At 41.4% G+C, this 15947-nt stretch overlaps 2 protein-coding genes across 5 annotated transcripts in view; one reads left to right on the top strand and one right to left on the bottom strand.

Annotated features, from left to right (window-relative positions):
- pargl (poly (ADP-ribose) glycohydrolase, like) overlaps positions 1–3863 on the top strand; it is a 45465-nt gene extending 41602 nt beyond the window's left edge. For all 3 annotated transcript variants that reach the window (XM_054744111.2, XM_054744112.2, XM_015975414.3), the window contains exons 12-16: positions 1247–1325; positions 1398–1506; positions 1625–1724; positions 1907–2035; positions 3098–3863. In XM_054744111.2, coding sequence (XP_054600086.2) covers positions 1247–1325; positions 1398–1506; positions 1625–1724; positions 1907–2035; positions 3098–3216 — 536 coding nt within the window. In that variant the 3' untranslated portion in view covers positions 3217–3863. The remainder of the gene's footprint in view (positions 1–1246; positions 1326–1397; positions 1507–1624; positions 1725–1906; positions 2036–3097) is intronic.
- Positions 3864–4322: 459 nt separating this feature from the next.
- ogdhb (oxoglutarate dehydrogenase b) overlaps positions 4323–15947 on the bottom strand; it is a 40571-nt gene continuing 28946 nt past the window's right edge. Inside the window, exons 13-24 of one of the 2 annotated variants that reach the window (XM_015975398.3) lie at positions 11426–11578; positions 9897–9999; positions 9648–9776; positions 9405–9555; positions 9065–9192; positions 8707–8885; positions 8543–8614; positions 6354–6479; positions 6190–6262; positions 5950–6113; positions 5678–5832; positions 4323–5058 (exon numbers count right to left, since the gene is read on the bottom strand). In XM_015975398.3, coding sequence (XP_015830884.3) covers positions 4938–5058; positions 5678–5832; positions 5950–6113; positions 6190–6262; positions 6354–6479; positions 8543–8614; positions 8707–8885; positions 9065–9192; positions 9405–9555; positions 9648–9776; positions 9897–9999; positions 11426–11578 — 1554 coding nt within the window. In that variant the 3' untranslated portion in view covers positions 4323–4937. The remainder of the gene's footprint in view (positions 5059–5677; positions 5833–5949; positions 6114–6189; positions 6263–6353; positions 6480–8542; positions 8615–8706; positions 8886–9064; positions 9193–9404; positions 9556–9647; positions 9777–9896; positions 10000–11425; positions 11579–15947) is intronic. The other variant, XM_015975405.3, reaches the window with a different exon arrangement.

Genomic DNA, 15947 nt, shown 5'->3' with positions numbered 1-15947 from the left:
ATTCTAATTATCTGCAAGAAGCGTTCTGCAGTTAAAAAAAAGAGAAAAGAAAGAAAAACAGCATCAATGCAGCTTTTTTTCCCAACAGTGTATTTTTCGAGCGGCAGATGAAATTTACGAACACTATATTAATTGGATGCGTTTGTAAATCTAATCTGCTCTGAAAATACGCTCTTGTGCAATTAGAGAAAAAAGCAGCATTCTAATTTTCTAACTGCAGAGCGCATTTTCAGAGCGGCAGAATGAATAAATGCCCCCAATTAGCATTTGTAAATTTCATCTGCCGCTCTGAAAATGCGCTCTCCAGTTAGAAAAAAAAACTGCAATGAATGCTGTATTTTTTTTAACTGCAGAGCGAATTTATTCACAGAAAAATAGAATGCTGCCGTTTTCATGAGAATAAACAAATGGTTTCTGACATATCAAAGTGGACATAAAATGGCATATTAGAATAGGGGCACATGTTTCAATCAGCAGTTTGAGAATTTGTTTATATAGGCGCATTTATAAACCACACAGACCTTAACCGAGTTAACGTGCCGGTGCATGAGAAGCAGGCAGGTGCTGCTGCGTTCAAGTGTTTCAGTTTTTTTTCATGAATTCGATTAAAAATAAAAGCGCCCGGTCCAGCCCTTGTCCGAGGTAATTACACAGTCGTTGGCCTGAAGCCCTCGGGCCGTCGGGCCGACCCCACCCGAGGGCCTAGGGCTTCAGTGCAGGGCTCTAACTCAAAGTGAGAAAAGGCTACAAACGTGCTTGTTTTGACTAGCTTCAATTGAGTTTAAATGTGTGTAAACAGTCTTTGTACCCTTCATAATGGCTAAGGGGGCGGTCCCATGAGTGGTGTCACTTAACATGCAAAGGGTCAATAGGAGCTTCTCATCTGAGTGCAGCCTGAGCTGGGACAGGTAGGCGTGGCCAGCTCCACCTTGTTTTCCTAAAGTCACAGAGCCCTAAAATAGCTTATTCTGGAAGGTACTAAAAATGTAAAAAAAAACTGGTGAGATTGTTTTATGTGAGACTGCTGTTGTGCAAAGAACTTCCTGAATATGTTTTATATAGACCATAATACTATTAGGACTAAAGAAATTACTAGTTGTCCCCTTTAAACAAGAACTTTACATGGGTTGTAATATTTTTGGGATTAGAGATGTATTGTTAAATAACAAAAACCCAGTCTTTTAAATGTATGTTCTCAGAGTGGTTTATACATCTATGATTTTTTTTAATTGTCTCTGTGTTTTAGGCTCACAGCAGTTCAGTTCTTACTCTGGTTACAGTGACAACTTTGAATGGACTGGGCCTTATGAAGACCAACTCGATAGGTGTGAGCAGGTTATGTTTGTTTAAAACGTGAATTCTTTGGCCAGATTCTCTACTCATGCTGATCCTTGTAGAGACCACTGGCATCGGCTGAAGAGGCAGATCTTGGCCATCGATGCTCTACACTTCAGAAACCGAAGGGATCAGTACAACATGAGCCACATCACCCGGGAACTGAACAAAGTCAGCTCAATTTTTTCAAACATGCTAGTTTAGAGCTTATATTCAAAGCTTACTGTGTGTGTGTGTGTGTGTGTGTGTGTGTGTGTGTGTGTGTGTGTGTGTGTGTGTGTGTTTGAAGGCATACTGCGGTTTTAAAAAGCACCACAAACATGAAGAACCAGACATTGCCACAGGGAAGTGGGGCTGTGGAGCGTTTGGAGGAGACGCTCAACTCAAAGGTGATTAAAAAAAAATTGTTCTGCAAGTTTTATTGTGCAGTTTTAAGATGTTTAAGTCAGTAGTCATCTTGTAATGATTAAACTCTCAGTCTCTCTCACAAAGCAGCCATCACTTTGGAGACACTCAGTAAAATCAGGCAGCTGTAGCTGTGTCTCACTGCTCTCTGTGCTGTTGTGTTCAGCTCTGATTCAGCTGATGGCAGCGGCAAAGGCTGGGAGAGGTTTGGCTTTCTTCACCTTTCAAGATAAAGGACTGACTAAAGAACTGCAGGAGATCTACCACCTGCTGACCAGCGAGGGGACCACAGTTGGTATGGGCTCTCGTGACAGAAGCAGCATTTCTCACATTTCCCCTGCTTTCTGCTTTACTGATAAACTAGTTTGTTTCCAAATGGGAGAAAATCTAGTTTCCTCAGCCCAAACCTTGTTTAGGTCATAATCCTGTTCAAGATTAAATACTGTTTATGATAAAACACTTCCAACTGACTCTCAGATTAGAAACACAGTTCTTGAAAATAACTTTGAAAATCAAACAGAGACCACCTGTTTCTGTACTCTAGGACATACCTTTCTGTGTGTTTGAGCCTTAATAAGACAACAGAGAGGAGGGGGGGGGGGGGGGGGGCTGCAAGTAGCTAGACAGTCACAGGTTGTGTATTCCGCTGGAGGTGGAACACATTATGACACAACACACTCTGTTGTCTAAATGTTCACTTTTTGGTGCTCTATTATATTCAGTTATTCAACAGTTCCGACCGAGTGATTTGATTGGTCAAGAGACTTTCCAAGAGTGCTGATATTGGACTATAACAGCACTGAGACTGTTTGCAAACAGTATCACTCTGCTGTGCACAGGCGTTTTAACCGTTATTCTAGAAAATGTTTGTGGTGCCTAGCAACAGCCTTGTCTGAGTCTCCGATTCGTGTTCAGACTATTTGTGTTGGCGGAGCCTGATAAATGATTAAATAAATGAACAAATCATAATCTGTTGTTGCTTATTGTTGTTATAAAAATAAAATGAGCAGGTAGAACTGTTGTATAAAAGCAATATCACACTCGAGGTCGTGCGTTGTTGCTGAATATCAGCACTGGTGTGATTATCTGGGAAATCACACCAGTGCTGATATTCAGCAACAACGCACTCCCTCTCGTGTGATATTGCTTAATGATGAGTCCATGCTTGTTGCACACACAAACATTTACACCCTAGGGTTCTGCCTTTTGCATTCACTGACATTAAGGTATTACCATAAATAACATTCACAACTCCTCTGTAGATTCTGTCTTAGAAACGTTGATATTTACATTCTCCTTTAATTACCGGCATTTCTCTCAAATTTACTTTTCTGTTTTCATAAAAACTCTGTTACAGGCAAACTGTTCAAACTTCTGGACACCTACTGCACTCGGCAGCGGAGAGCAGAAGATTCATCCCAGCACCTGTTCGACTTCATCAGATTATCCATCACACCCTCCAGAAGTCAGCTTTGAAGACGTCTAAGATGTTTGCACTCAAGACTGAAGGATTTTTGTCATGAAGCAGTAGAAGCTACACCTTAACAATTTTTTTAAGGTTTGTTAACAGTGACCAAGTATTGATTTGTCTGTTCAGGTGAAAGAACTCTTTAAATTATGAACAAAAATTATTCATTTGGGTTGACTAGCAGGTAGCAGAAGGTGTATTTATAGGACGTTCTGAGGCTGAAAGCAGCAGGTTCAAACCAAGAATCAACAGTTTTATTTCTTATTCTATGGGGAGTCAAAAGGCTAACCATCAATCTGCTGATGCGGGGGGAAAAAAACACCAGAGTTATAAAGTTGGGTGTTTTAGTGTCACTATGCTGAAAAAAGTTTTAGCAACACTTTAAAATAAGGGTCCCTTTAGTGCATTATCAAACATTAATAAACTATTAAATAAAGGATTAACTACTGCTTTACCTTTATATGTACTACTAAGCAGCAATCCCCCGGCCCCAGAGTCTTAATAGTTAATAACGGCAATGTAATAATGATACCCTTGTAAATTGTAAAGTGTAACCAAGGTTTCAAAGGAAAAAAAAATACTGTTGCTATAAAAGATGAATGATTCTGTTTTTCTTTAACTAACTTTCTAAATGATAAAAATGGATCAAACTTGAGCTGTTTTCTGTTTGTGCTTCATCATGCAAACGTAGACCAATAATCTGACATGTTGCAAAAACTTTTTTTCCTCAACAGCATTTAAACAATCTTTATTTGATCAAAACAATGAAACATGCAGCAGCATAAAAAAATAAATAATCTTACAGCTTATAAATTGTGTTTTTAGAACTCTCCGTTACTGGTTTGATTTTTAGTCCCCAAAAGTAAGAAAACCTGAATACAAGTGAACGGGGCTATAAAAGCGATTTTCGGATCCCACTTATTATGTGCCATGACATAAAATGTCTCTGAATTTTAAAGACATTTTGATGCCAAGAAAGATTTTATTTTAGAACGTCAGACATAGTCAAAACTCACATAATTGATTTTCATTTACAACATATGTGTAATTCAAGGTGTGAGGCAAAGCGGATTCGAAAACAACTTTTATAGCTCCATTCATGTTTTCTTTCTTCTGAGGGGACCCATGAGCAGACCGGAAGGCTCCTTATGGTGACATGGAAAGGTGCTGACTAGGTGAGAGTAGACGGTTAATGCTGAGCAAAGTGAAATCATGAAGGAACAATGTGCGAGAGGTTTGAGACATCTGGTGTCCCTCTGATACATGCTGAAAAAATCATTACAGGTCAGATAAAAAGTGCAGAAATGTATCCTGTAAACTGTTTGGACTTTAGGAATAATTTCATTTTGATCCATGACTTAATGACTGATAGCCTTTGTTTTTTTAAACCAGTGCACTGTTTCATTAATTATTTGCCATGCTGGAGTTAAGAAGCTGCATCTGTTCATTAAGCATTTGGTTAACCTTCAGCCAATTAGTTACATCATTCCCTGTAAAATCACAATTACACGAGTTTGTTGAATGACTGGACAGAGCCACAAGCTCATTCAGATTGTTTAAATTCCTACTTTGAATGCAAGTTTATTTCCTTCAATGTTTTCATTGAGGTCTGCATAGTAACAATGTTCAAATCAGTTGTAGGTTTTGTCTGAACAAATCTGTGCAAACCATGGAACCAGTAGACCCTTAAGTCCATCATCCAGGTCTGATGACCAGGTTAGAGAGGATTTTAACATTTCCCTGAGAAAGCATTCAGATCGAAGGCCGTGTCCAGTAAACGTTGCAGCTCCACCAGGTGGGTGTGTTTGTTTCCTGTAGCTGGTGCTGCAGCGGAGTCCCGACCAACATACCTACAGACACACAAACAAGCCTCTAAATATGAGTTGCTTACATGTACAAACATTACAAATGTGTTGTAAGATCAGTGCTGACTTCTGTCAGTCAACGAGGCATTAGGATAGCTTTGTAATTTGCGGACCCCCCCCCCCCAATCATGCTTTGAACACCAACTCCCATAACTGTCCTATGGGGGTGACGTGGCTCCGGGGTTAGTTGTTTGCCCTGTAATCTGGGTTGCTGGTTTGAACCCTCTGTTGGTGTCATTCATTGTGATTGATGGTGGTTTAAAGTGCTTTGGAGTCCCTGACTTAGAAAAGCACTACACTAATGCAATATTGTTTTTATGTTCAATCAGAATAAGGCTTTCCTGTCTTTGTGGGGACACCTTAGAGTAAGAGAGGAGCTGTTGTTCCTGTAATGAAGCTACACACTTTGTTCTTTATGTCAACATTTCTTTTATCTGCTTTGATCAATGACATTTTTAATGGACATCAATATCCAGATGAAGCACAAAGTGAGATAATTAATTTACTCTTTTTGCATGCTACCAGCTAAAAGTGTAAAACTGGTTTTACAGAGATCCAAAAATGAAGAAATTAAATGTTCCAAATTACCTGAGGTGAAACTTACCAGATGGGCCGTGTACGGTTGATTGTGGTACGGAGGCGAGGCTTTACATAGTCATAGTAACCCTGGTTCTTGTGCTCTTCTTGACACCAGACCAGATCAGCATTCAGGTAGCGATCAGCCTCTAATTTTATCAGGTCAAATGGGAACGGAGACAGCTGCAGAATCAAAAAGCTACTTTAGATATTCCAGAAGAGCAAGTTTTATTCTTATTCTGTAATATTAACACAAGCATTTATGGTGTAGTCAGATCATTTTGTACTTGTATCATTTACCTGTTCGATGCAAACAACAGCAACAGCAGCATCCATGTTTCTGTTCCTGCGTTCTCGGATCAGTTCATAGTAAACTTTTCCAGAACAGAAAACAACTCGCTTCACTTTCTCTGGGTTTTTGGCTGCAGGCCCATCATCCAGGATGATGCGCTTGAAATGAGTCCCTTCAGAATCAGAAATAAGGAAATAAATTAACACACTTTACTGATACTTATTTGCATTTTGTTTCTCAGTTCCCACCAGGCAGCATGTCATCAAAGCTCGACTTGGCCTCAGGGTGGCGCAGCAGGGACTTGGGAGTAAACACAATGAGCTAGAGGATCAGAAATAAAGAGGAAGTAAAGAATATGTTAGGCTTGAACTGCATCATCTTGTATGTCAGATTCAACATGTGGGTCACTTGCAGGCTTCCTGAACGGCAGTAGGATCTGTCTGCGGAGAACGTGGAAGTAGTTTGCAGGAGTTGAGCAGTTCACCACAATCCAGTTACAGTCATGAAGTTGATGCACTGCAAAATCTTCAGAGTGTTTCTAAATAAATGAGGTTAGAATTTATTTAAAGTTTGGAGATTCTGATCAAAATGGCTTTTATGTATTTTTTTAGGGCCGGGACTTTAACGCGTTAATTATGATTAATTAGAAAAAAAACGCGTTAAAAAAATTAACGCATTTAATCGCAGCTTGCATTTCAAGCACGGTGGAACCTTTGTCCTTGCACGACTTCCTCGTAGACTGAATATCACTGACGCACACAACAATGCACAGTGCTAATGGCTACTAAAACGGAATAAAAACAGAAAGAAGTTGCCTTGCTTGGACTGATGCATGATTTAGGAAACACGCCCGCCTCTTTTCTTAACTTGGGAAAAAAAACTTCCAGACAACAACGGAGTCCGTATCGCGAACATTTTTCAGAGATCGTCTCTGCTGCAGCTGCCCGGTGGCAACGGGAACTTTACAAAAGTTGCGGTAAGCTATATTTTTAACATTTACGTAACATCTGTGCAGCGCTGAAAGCACCAGACAGAATAATTCTGTGCCCTAACAGTAGTTTATGAAAGTAGTCAGACAAACGAGAGGCACCTGGCTGCCGCTGGGAGAACGCTCCGTGTTCTCACTACTCTGTAAACAATCACAAACAACATGTCAAAGTTGAAAACTGAAGTTTAAGTTAAAACAGAAACACTCTGAAACTTTTCTGATGATTTTCTAAACAATGCTGTCGGGGAACTCTACGTTTCTGAGACGAGTCACTGTCTAAACATTGCATGCATTACTATCATTAAGCAGCAGGTGTGTTGAAGATGTCATCAGCTAAGGGGTGGATGCTTAAGTGCATCGGGGCAGCGAGGAACGAGGAAGTTGTGATCAGGCTGGAGATCACACCAGATTCGCTGCAGCAGGCGTGAATCTGCGGGGCTGCAGCATCCCCTTCTTAACGTGACATCAGGACTTCCCATGTAAGGAAGGTCCGCTCACCTGCTCGTCAGATCATTATTTCCTCGCCATCATCTTTTATCTTCCCATCAACCTCCAGTCATCCAACTGGAACCAGTTAGTGTTCCTGATCATTCTCAGAATTTGCCACGCCTGCTCTGGTGTTAAAAGTTAGTTCATTTAAGTCCTAGATCATATTTGTGCCTGTTCTACTGTCATTTTGAAGGATTATTATTTGTGTTTTTTCTACATTATGAGTAGAAATGCTAATAAAAACTCCCAATTATACAAACAAGTGAAAATGGAAAAATTAGAATCTGGTGCAAAGTCAAATTTATTTCAGTCATTCAACTAGACAGAGAGACTATTTAAAGGCTCAGGAACACTTTGCAGGTGTTTTCTATTTGTAATTATAAATTTTAGTTGATTTGGATTGTTTCATATCACACAGTGACATTTGAATAATTAAAATGCATTTTTTTTATTAAAAGCTTTAGTTTACAGTAATAACCATGCCTAATGTTTGATTCTCTGTCTCATAATTTTAATTTTTTTAGTTTAGTTTATTTCAAACAAAGAAAACATACATAATTTTTTTAAATACCACAAACAGAAAAAATACATATCATCATCCCTTCTTCTCTGTTAATTAAAAGTTTTACTTTGAGAGCACATTTTCCTGGATGATTAAAATGCGATTAATTGAGATTAATTAATTACAAAGCCTGTATTTAATTAGATTAAAATTTTTAATCAAGTCCCAGCCCTAGTATTTTTGTGAAATAACTAATCTGCTTTGATACTCTGGTAGGTTTACACCATGCTCAAATGTTATGCTCTTACCTGTGCAACAAATGTAAGCCTTTCACTCTTAACAACGATCTGTCCCTAACCTAGTTTAGTTGTGGTGTACCACAGGGGTCCATTTTCGGTCCCTCTATCTTATTTAAGGTACAGATAGAGCACCTTTCAGCCCTGTTTAAAGCCTTTCTTATTCACAAGTTCACTGTGTTTTCTCTTTGTTCCTTACCAATAAATGGGGAAAATTAAGCTTTTTGATTGCCTGAAGCTGCATTCAACAGTTTTAAATGATGTTTAAATGTGTCATATATTTCACCTGTTTATATCTGAATGAAGAAATTCACTAATAAACTCACAGGAAAAACATCTGGGTCATCATTGCACATTTGTAGAAATCTTTCAGGGCGGGCAGACGAATGCTCTGGACCCTGAAAAAAACAGAGTAATATAACAATGAAGACCTCAATAAACATTCACCCATCCATGCTACTAATGACTTATACAGCTTTTCTGTTCCTACCATCCCCTCCATGCCATGAGGCAGAAGCAGCACGATGCCATTCTGTCTGACCCACTTGGCCTGCCCCGAGCTGATAAACTGGTCAATGATGCACTGAGCTGTGTTGTGAAAGTCTCCAAACTGGGCCTCCCACAGAACCAGAGCATTGGGACTGGCCATGGCAAAGCCCAACTCAAAACCTGCTCACAAAGGAGGAAACTTTAGAAGTCCAGTACAAAGTTCTGATCATTATTATGTTGATGCAACAAGGTGTAATAAATGGCGTGTACTAATTAATAAACTGGTAGTTTAGCTTGTGTTTATCATATAGGTATGGTGTGACACTGGTCCGTGATTATGGTGAGGTTTTGTGACTCACCTAGAACTCCGTACTCTGACAAAGAGCTGTTGCAGACGGTGTAAGGAGCCTGATCAGGCGAGATGTGGTTCATCGGGATGCAGGTCCTTTTATCTACGTTCTGGTCGTGAAGAACATGGTGTCGATGACTACAGAACAAACAAACAAAACAAGCTGTTTTTGTATCTCACTGGGTTATACTTGCATGGAGAATGACAAAACAAAGCTGGAGACGATGCAAGTGGTGAATGTCTACAGCGACAGAAATCACATATTCCTTAATCCAGATAACTGAAAGCTAACTGAAGCCTAATATTTGACATTAGGTTTGTTATTTTTACTTAGAATAGCTTTGTGTTACCTGAAAGTGCCCCTCTCTACATCCTGTCCACTCAGACGCACATGAACCCCGTCTTTCAGTAGAGAACCGAAGGCCATGTACTCTCCCAGGGCCCAGTCACACACCCGCTGGCCCACCATGTTGGCACGTCCTTTTAGGATACGACTCAGCCCTACAGCATGAACAGCAGAAACCAGCTTAATGGAGTTCCACAACTCAATCAGAAGATTTTCCTAACAATCGGAGGATGGAGATAGAGTGCACCTCCATGAATAGTGAAATCCTCCACTGGGACGGAAGCTGCGATGCTTCCTATGTGACTGAGGTCATCTTCACTGATTCCAGTTGAAGGACAGCTCATAGTTTTGGGTTGACCCTCCAGAGTGAAAAAATCTGAATATACAGACACACAAACCATTTCTCCCCACAGCCCAGAGAACACCTTGTTCTGTTTGTTGAAAACCCAAATATATTGGGCTTAGAAACACATTTAAATGATGAAGTTGGTATTACCTGGCCAGGGAGAGTCCAGCCAGTGCTTGATGTGTAGGATCTTCTCATCTTTGGAGCGTGAGTAAGCATCCTCACAGATTTTATCGTACCTGACCACTTCCTCCTGACAGAGTCCCAAGCAGACAGAATCAGATTGAGACCACAAGTGGAGAACCTGTTAGCTTCTGGACACTTTAGCTTTAGTGTTTTTGATGTCCTCATTTGTGTGGCTCTTTTTTAGGTGTTCAAAGACTTTTTGATACAGGCTCAATAATTATTTTCAATTATTTATCATTTATAATCCAGATTTTTGCCCATAAATGCTCAACATTTATTTCAGTTTCAGGCTGAAAAAACAATCTTCATCTGACAAAGAAATTTAAGTTTGTAAAAGCTATTAAAACAAATTAGATTTATAAAAATATGTGAAAAAGTCATATTAACACACTGACAATGAATATGCATGTCACAATGTAAGCCAGGAGGAGGTTAGGACCCAAGATGCAGAACCAGGATGACACAAAGCAGGAGTTGTAGAAAATGTAAAATCCTTTACTGGGAATAATAGTCCAAAAGTAAAATCCAAAAGGGGCAGGTAGCCAAAAACCAAAAATCGTAATGCACAAACAAAAACCCCAGAGACCAAGAGACGAAAGCTCCTTTAAAGAGCAAAACTAGAGACATCCAAATAACCTAGAGACCAAGAGAAGGAAACGGGACAACGCTGACACAAAAAATGAACCGACAACACACTTAGACGCAGACAGGGTTATATACACAGAGGGAACATGGAGGGAAACAATCAGGGAAACAGGTGACAGGTGTGTGGAGAGTGAGATCAGAAGGGATCAGGTGAGACAAATTAACTGAGTGGGGAAACTGTACTAGGTAAAATTAATCTACAGAGAACTAAAGATAAGTGAACTAATAAACCTGAAACCTACACATCAGAAGAAAAACACTAACAAGGATGGGATAACTAAATCTGAAATCGCAAAGGGGGAACCTGAGGGAAACCTGCAGGGAGCTGAAGACCTAAGGGGCACATAAACCTAAGGGGAAAACCTGGAGTGGGCTGGGGAACACAAGGAAGCACCTGAAAGGGGGGGGGGGGGGGGGGGCAGACAAGGAGACACATGAGGAAACCAAGGAGACATAAAGGGGAACCTAGAGAGGGCAGGAGAACACAAGAAAACACATGAGGGGGACGCAGGACGCAGAACATGACAATGCAAATGTTTTGTGAACTAAACAGAAGTCTGAAGATAAAACTCTGAGCTCAAACTGCTTATTTCTCTTATTTTGACCTGAACAAAATTGTCATTGTTTAATTTGTTCCATCATCTTTGAGTTTTTATGGATGATCTTCATCTTTTTGCATGAAATAAAGCTTCTCCTGCTTTAACACACATATTGTAACTAAGAATATTAAATGTGGTCACTGAATTAAACAAAATACAATGGTAGAAAACCTACCAGGATAAAAGAAAACCAAACTAAAGTTGCTAAGTTGATTAATTACACATATTTTAGACTCTAAACTGCATCACCTGGTAGTATTGTGTTGTAACGACTCCTTCAGCAATAAGTTTCTCTGCAAACTTCTGCAGGACTCCCTTCTGCTTCTTGATCTGTTTATACATTAGTGGCTGGGTGAACATGGGCTCATCCATCTCATTATGGCCGTTTCGTCTGTAACACACCTGAAAACAGCAGCCATGTCATCAAAATCATGAGGTTTCCTCACCATCAAGTCTGACATTTCTATTTGAAACTTGTAGACATTGCAACAAAGAAATAAAGGAGATTATCTCATTTTATTTAAATTAGCTTTCTTTGTTCTAGCCTCTTTTTCAAAGATTGTGTCAGCTTCCGTTAATACATTTTCTACATGTATGCTTTTTTGTTACATACTTGAGACGAGTCAGAGGCTGGCTCAGAAAAAAATGGCAAAAGATCAGAGAAAATGACATTTCAAATGCTCCCAATGTTTCATAAGGACTTTTCCAGGCACTCAAAGTACTTTCCATTATTCCTTAAGTTATAATAGTTTTGTGGAATATATAAAACTTGTTAATGAAGAGACGGTGGCGTGGCATGGTGGAGTTGACCTCGGTGCAAGTGTTGTTTGCTTCCAAATAATCAAATACTATTGAGAAAAGAGTTGTGATATTGCAAATTTCGGTGCTGAGTACTGCTACTGATAAAAGAATGAGTGAGGAAGATGTCATTTCTAGTGCATCTTAGCAGGGAATTGAATTGTCATTACAAAAGGACTACCAGGAAATGCCATTCTGTGCAGTATCTTTTCTGGATTGAGATGTCTGATGTTTTTCCTGGGATCTGCTTTAGCCACTCCTCCAGTTTGGTGATTACTGCCCTAATGACCACAGGCACCACTGATGTCTTCACTCGCCAGGCTTTCTCAAGTTCTTTTTTGAGGCCCTGGTACTTCTTTAGTTTCTCGTGCTCTTTTTTCCTGATGTTGCCATCACTTGGTACTGCCATATCAACAGCAACGGCTGTCCTCTGTTTTTTGTCCCCAAACAAAAGGTCCGGTTGGTTCTCCATCACCATTTTGTCAGTCTGGATCTGGAAGTCCCACAGGAACTTTGCTCTCTCGTTCTCAACCACCTTAGGGAGTGTTACCCACTTTGACATTGGGGCTTCCAGTCCATACTCTGCACAGATGTTTCTGTACACGATGCCAGCCACTTGGTTGTGGTATTCCATGTATGCTTTCCCTGCCAGCATCTTACACCCTGCAGTTATGTGGTGCATTGTCTCAAGGGCCTCTTTGCATAGCCTACACCTTGGGTCTTGTCTGGTGTGGTAGATCTTGGCCTCTGTTGCTCTGGTGTTCAGAGCCTGTTCCTGTCCAGCCATCATGAGTGCCTTTGTGCTGTCCTTCAGACCAGCTCTTTCTAGTCATTGGTAGGATTTCATGATATCAGCCACTTCAGTTATCTGTCTGTGGTACATCCCATGTAGGGATTTGCCCTCCCATGATGGTATTTCCAGTGTCTCCTCCTCTGTTTGCTATTGTCTGAGACATTCACTGACTTTTCATCTGTTAGGGCTTTGTCCTAGTGTACAGTCTCAGGGTGCTGGATTTGGGATGGAACCCTGCATGCATGGTTAAGAGCTTCCATGTCTTAACATCTGTGATCTGTATTTCTTCCTTTAGCCAGCTTATTATTCCTGCAGGATATCTGATTACTGGCAGGACATAGCTCTTTCTTGCCCAGATCTCAGGTGTGGACTACCTTCCTTTTCTTTGTCACCATCTGACCACACTTCTCAATTCTGAATGACATTCCAATATTTGTGCTGTAGATCCTGGTGGTGTGGATCAGTGAGTCGATGTTTTGCTCGCTCTTGGCATACAGCTTCATGTCATCGATGTAGAGGAGGTGGCTGATTGTGGCTCCATTCTTGAGTCAGTATCCAGAGCCAGTCTTGTTGATTTTTTGGCTGAAGGGGTTCAGACCGATGCAGAACAGCAGTGGGGACAGGGCGTCTCTTGCTCTTATAGCCGAGCATCTCAAGGATCACGGCTGCTGAAGTGTATATCAGCTCTTTGGTTTCAGTGATGGTGGTTGTAGGATTTATTCTCAATATAGCATTCACATCTGATGGTACTTCCCTCAGCCATTTTAGTTGGTGTCAGGGTTGCCTGGTGTTTATTTACGCCATTCACCTATATCTCAGGTCAGTTGCTGCCTCATTCAGCGTTGTTTTGTCTATTCGGGCTTCGTACCCAATCTCTGGATGGGGAATTGATGTTAGCTTCCCTCTGACCTTGTGTCCTGGCTATCCCTTGCCAAAGCATTTGTGTTGTATCTCGTCAATCTCAAGTTGTGATAGCAGTTGCCGTTTGTGGATGTTGGAACACTGAGCTACTAGTTGTTTGGCTGTTAGTGTGGAGTGCGGGTTTTGAAGTAACTATTCTTCCCGCATTCTCTGCATGTAACCCCTCTGACTAGGGTTACTGGAGTAGTAGCATTCCAACAGACCCAGTTTCTCACATCTTGCCAATTTCTGTCTTGTTCCAGTAGCCCACTTTTCATCAGGGGACTCTGGTTCCCCAGGACCTGACGCAGACCTTGTTTGGCTGGGCAACATCTGAGTCGGTACCTCATTCATTTTGGTTGCTCTCATCATTGTATGAGGTAGACAAATAGCACCAAGGGTCTTGCCCAACCCCTGGACCACATCAGATGCAGAAACGCGACGATGCGCCCAATGTGTAGTGAAACGAAGAGTGCTTCTATTCTGTGTGATGGACTTAAAGATCTAAAATTCATTCCAGATACACAATATTACCATTTCTCTCAAACATTGTTCACAAATCAGTCTAAATGTGTGATAGTAAGCACTTCTGCTTTGCTGAGATAATCCATCCCACCTCACAGGTGTGCCACATCAAGATGCTGATCTGACATCATAAGTAGTGTACCTTATACTGCCCACAATAAAAGGCCACCCTGGAATGTGCAGTTTTGTCTCACAACAAAATGCCACAGATGCCACAAGCATTGAGGGAGCATGCAATTGGCATGCTGATAGCAGGAATGTCAACCAGATCTGTTGCTCGTGCATTGAATGTTAATTTCTCCACCATAAGCCGTCTCCAAAGGCATTTCAGAGAATATGGCAGTACATCCAACTGGCCTCTCAACTGCAGATGACATGTAACCACACCAGCCCAGGACCTCCACATCCAGCAGGTTCACCTCCAAGATCGTCTGAGACCAGCCAGTCAGACTGCGGCTGAATCATTGGTTTGCATAACCAAACAATTTCTGCACAAACTGTCAGAAACCGTCTCAGGGAAGCTCAAATGCATGCTCGTCGTCCTCATCGGGGTCTTGACCTGACTCCAGCTCGTCGCCGTAACAGACTTGAATGGGCAAATGCTCACATTTGATGGCATCTGGCACGTTGGAGAGGTGTTCTCTTCACGGATGAATCTCGGTTTACATTGTTCAGGGCAGATGGCAGACAGTGTGTGTGGCGTCGTGTGGGTGAGCGCTTTGCTGATGTCAATGTTTTGGATCGAGTGGCCCATGGTGGTGGTGGGGTTATGGTATGGGCAGGCATCTGTTACGGATGAAGAACACTGGTGCATTTTATTGATGGCATTTTGAATGCACAGAGATACTGTGATGAGAATTTTTGTGTAAGACTGGAGGACTGTTCATCTGATACTGCTGATTTGCAGTGTGGAGTGCCTCAGGTATCAGTCCTGGCACCTCTCCTCTTTTCCCTCTATCTGTTGCCGCTGGGTGACTTGTTTCATCGGCACAACGTCAGGTTTCACCTGTATGCGGATGGCTGTCAAATCTATGTACCTGTATCATGCAATAACTCAAGTTCTTTTAAACCACTCTTGGACTGCTTGGAGGAGGTCAAGTTATGGATGGCTCAAAATGTATTGTTCTTCAACCAGAATAAAACTGAGACAATCCTGTTCTGCCCGAAATACAAACATGGATGTGCACAAGGGACTGTCTCTCCTTCATTAGCGCCTTTTGAGAAGGCTGTGGTCACCAACCTGGGGGTGAAGTTGGATGTAGAGCTCACACTGGATACCCAGGTCAATGGAACAATCAGATCCTGCTATTTCCATCTCAGGAGAATAGCTAGGATTAAGCCGCTGCTATCACGTTAACATCTGGAAACTGTCATCCACGCCTTCATTACCACCAGACTGGACTACTGTAACTCGCTTTATGCAGGCATCAAGCAGGCCTCCATAGCAAAACTACAGAAGGTCCAAAATGCGGTAGCCAGGTTACTGACTGGTACCAGGAGATCTGAACACATCATGCCTGTCTTGGCATCCCTACATTGGCTTCCAATCTCTTTTAGAATTTTGTTTAAAGTTCTGGTGTTTGTTTTTAAATGTTTAAATTAGTTGGCTCCACATTATCTGGCAGATCTGATCCATCCTTATGTTCCTGCAAGGAACCTTCGGTCAGCACAGCAAGGACTGTTGGTCGTTCCTAAACACAGACTACAATCTCGAGGGGGTTGTGCTTTCTCGGTGCTGGGGCCGAGGCTCTGGAA

Source organism: Nothobranchius furzeri, chromosome 6 (genome assembly GCF_043380555.1).
Source record: "Nothobranchius furzeri strain GRZ-AD chromosome 6, NfurGRZ-RIMD1, whole genome shotgun sequence".
Taxonomy (NCBI): Eukaryota; Metazoa; Chordata; class Actinopteri; order Cyprinodontiformes; family Nothobranchiidae; genus Nothobranchius; species Nothobranchius furzeri.
The sequence above is the reverse complement of the archived record's forward strand: the minus strand, read 5'-3'. Positions and strand labels throughout refer to the sequence as shown.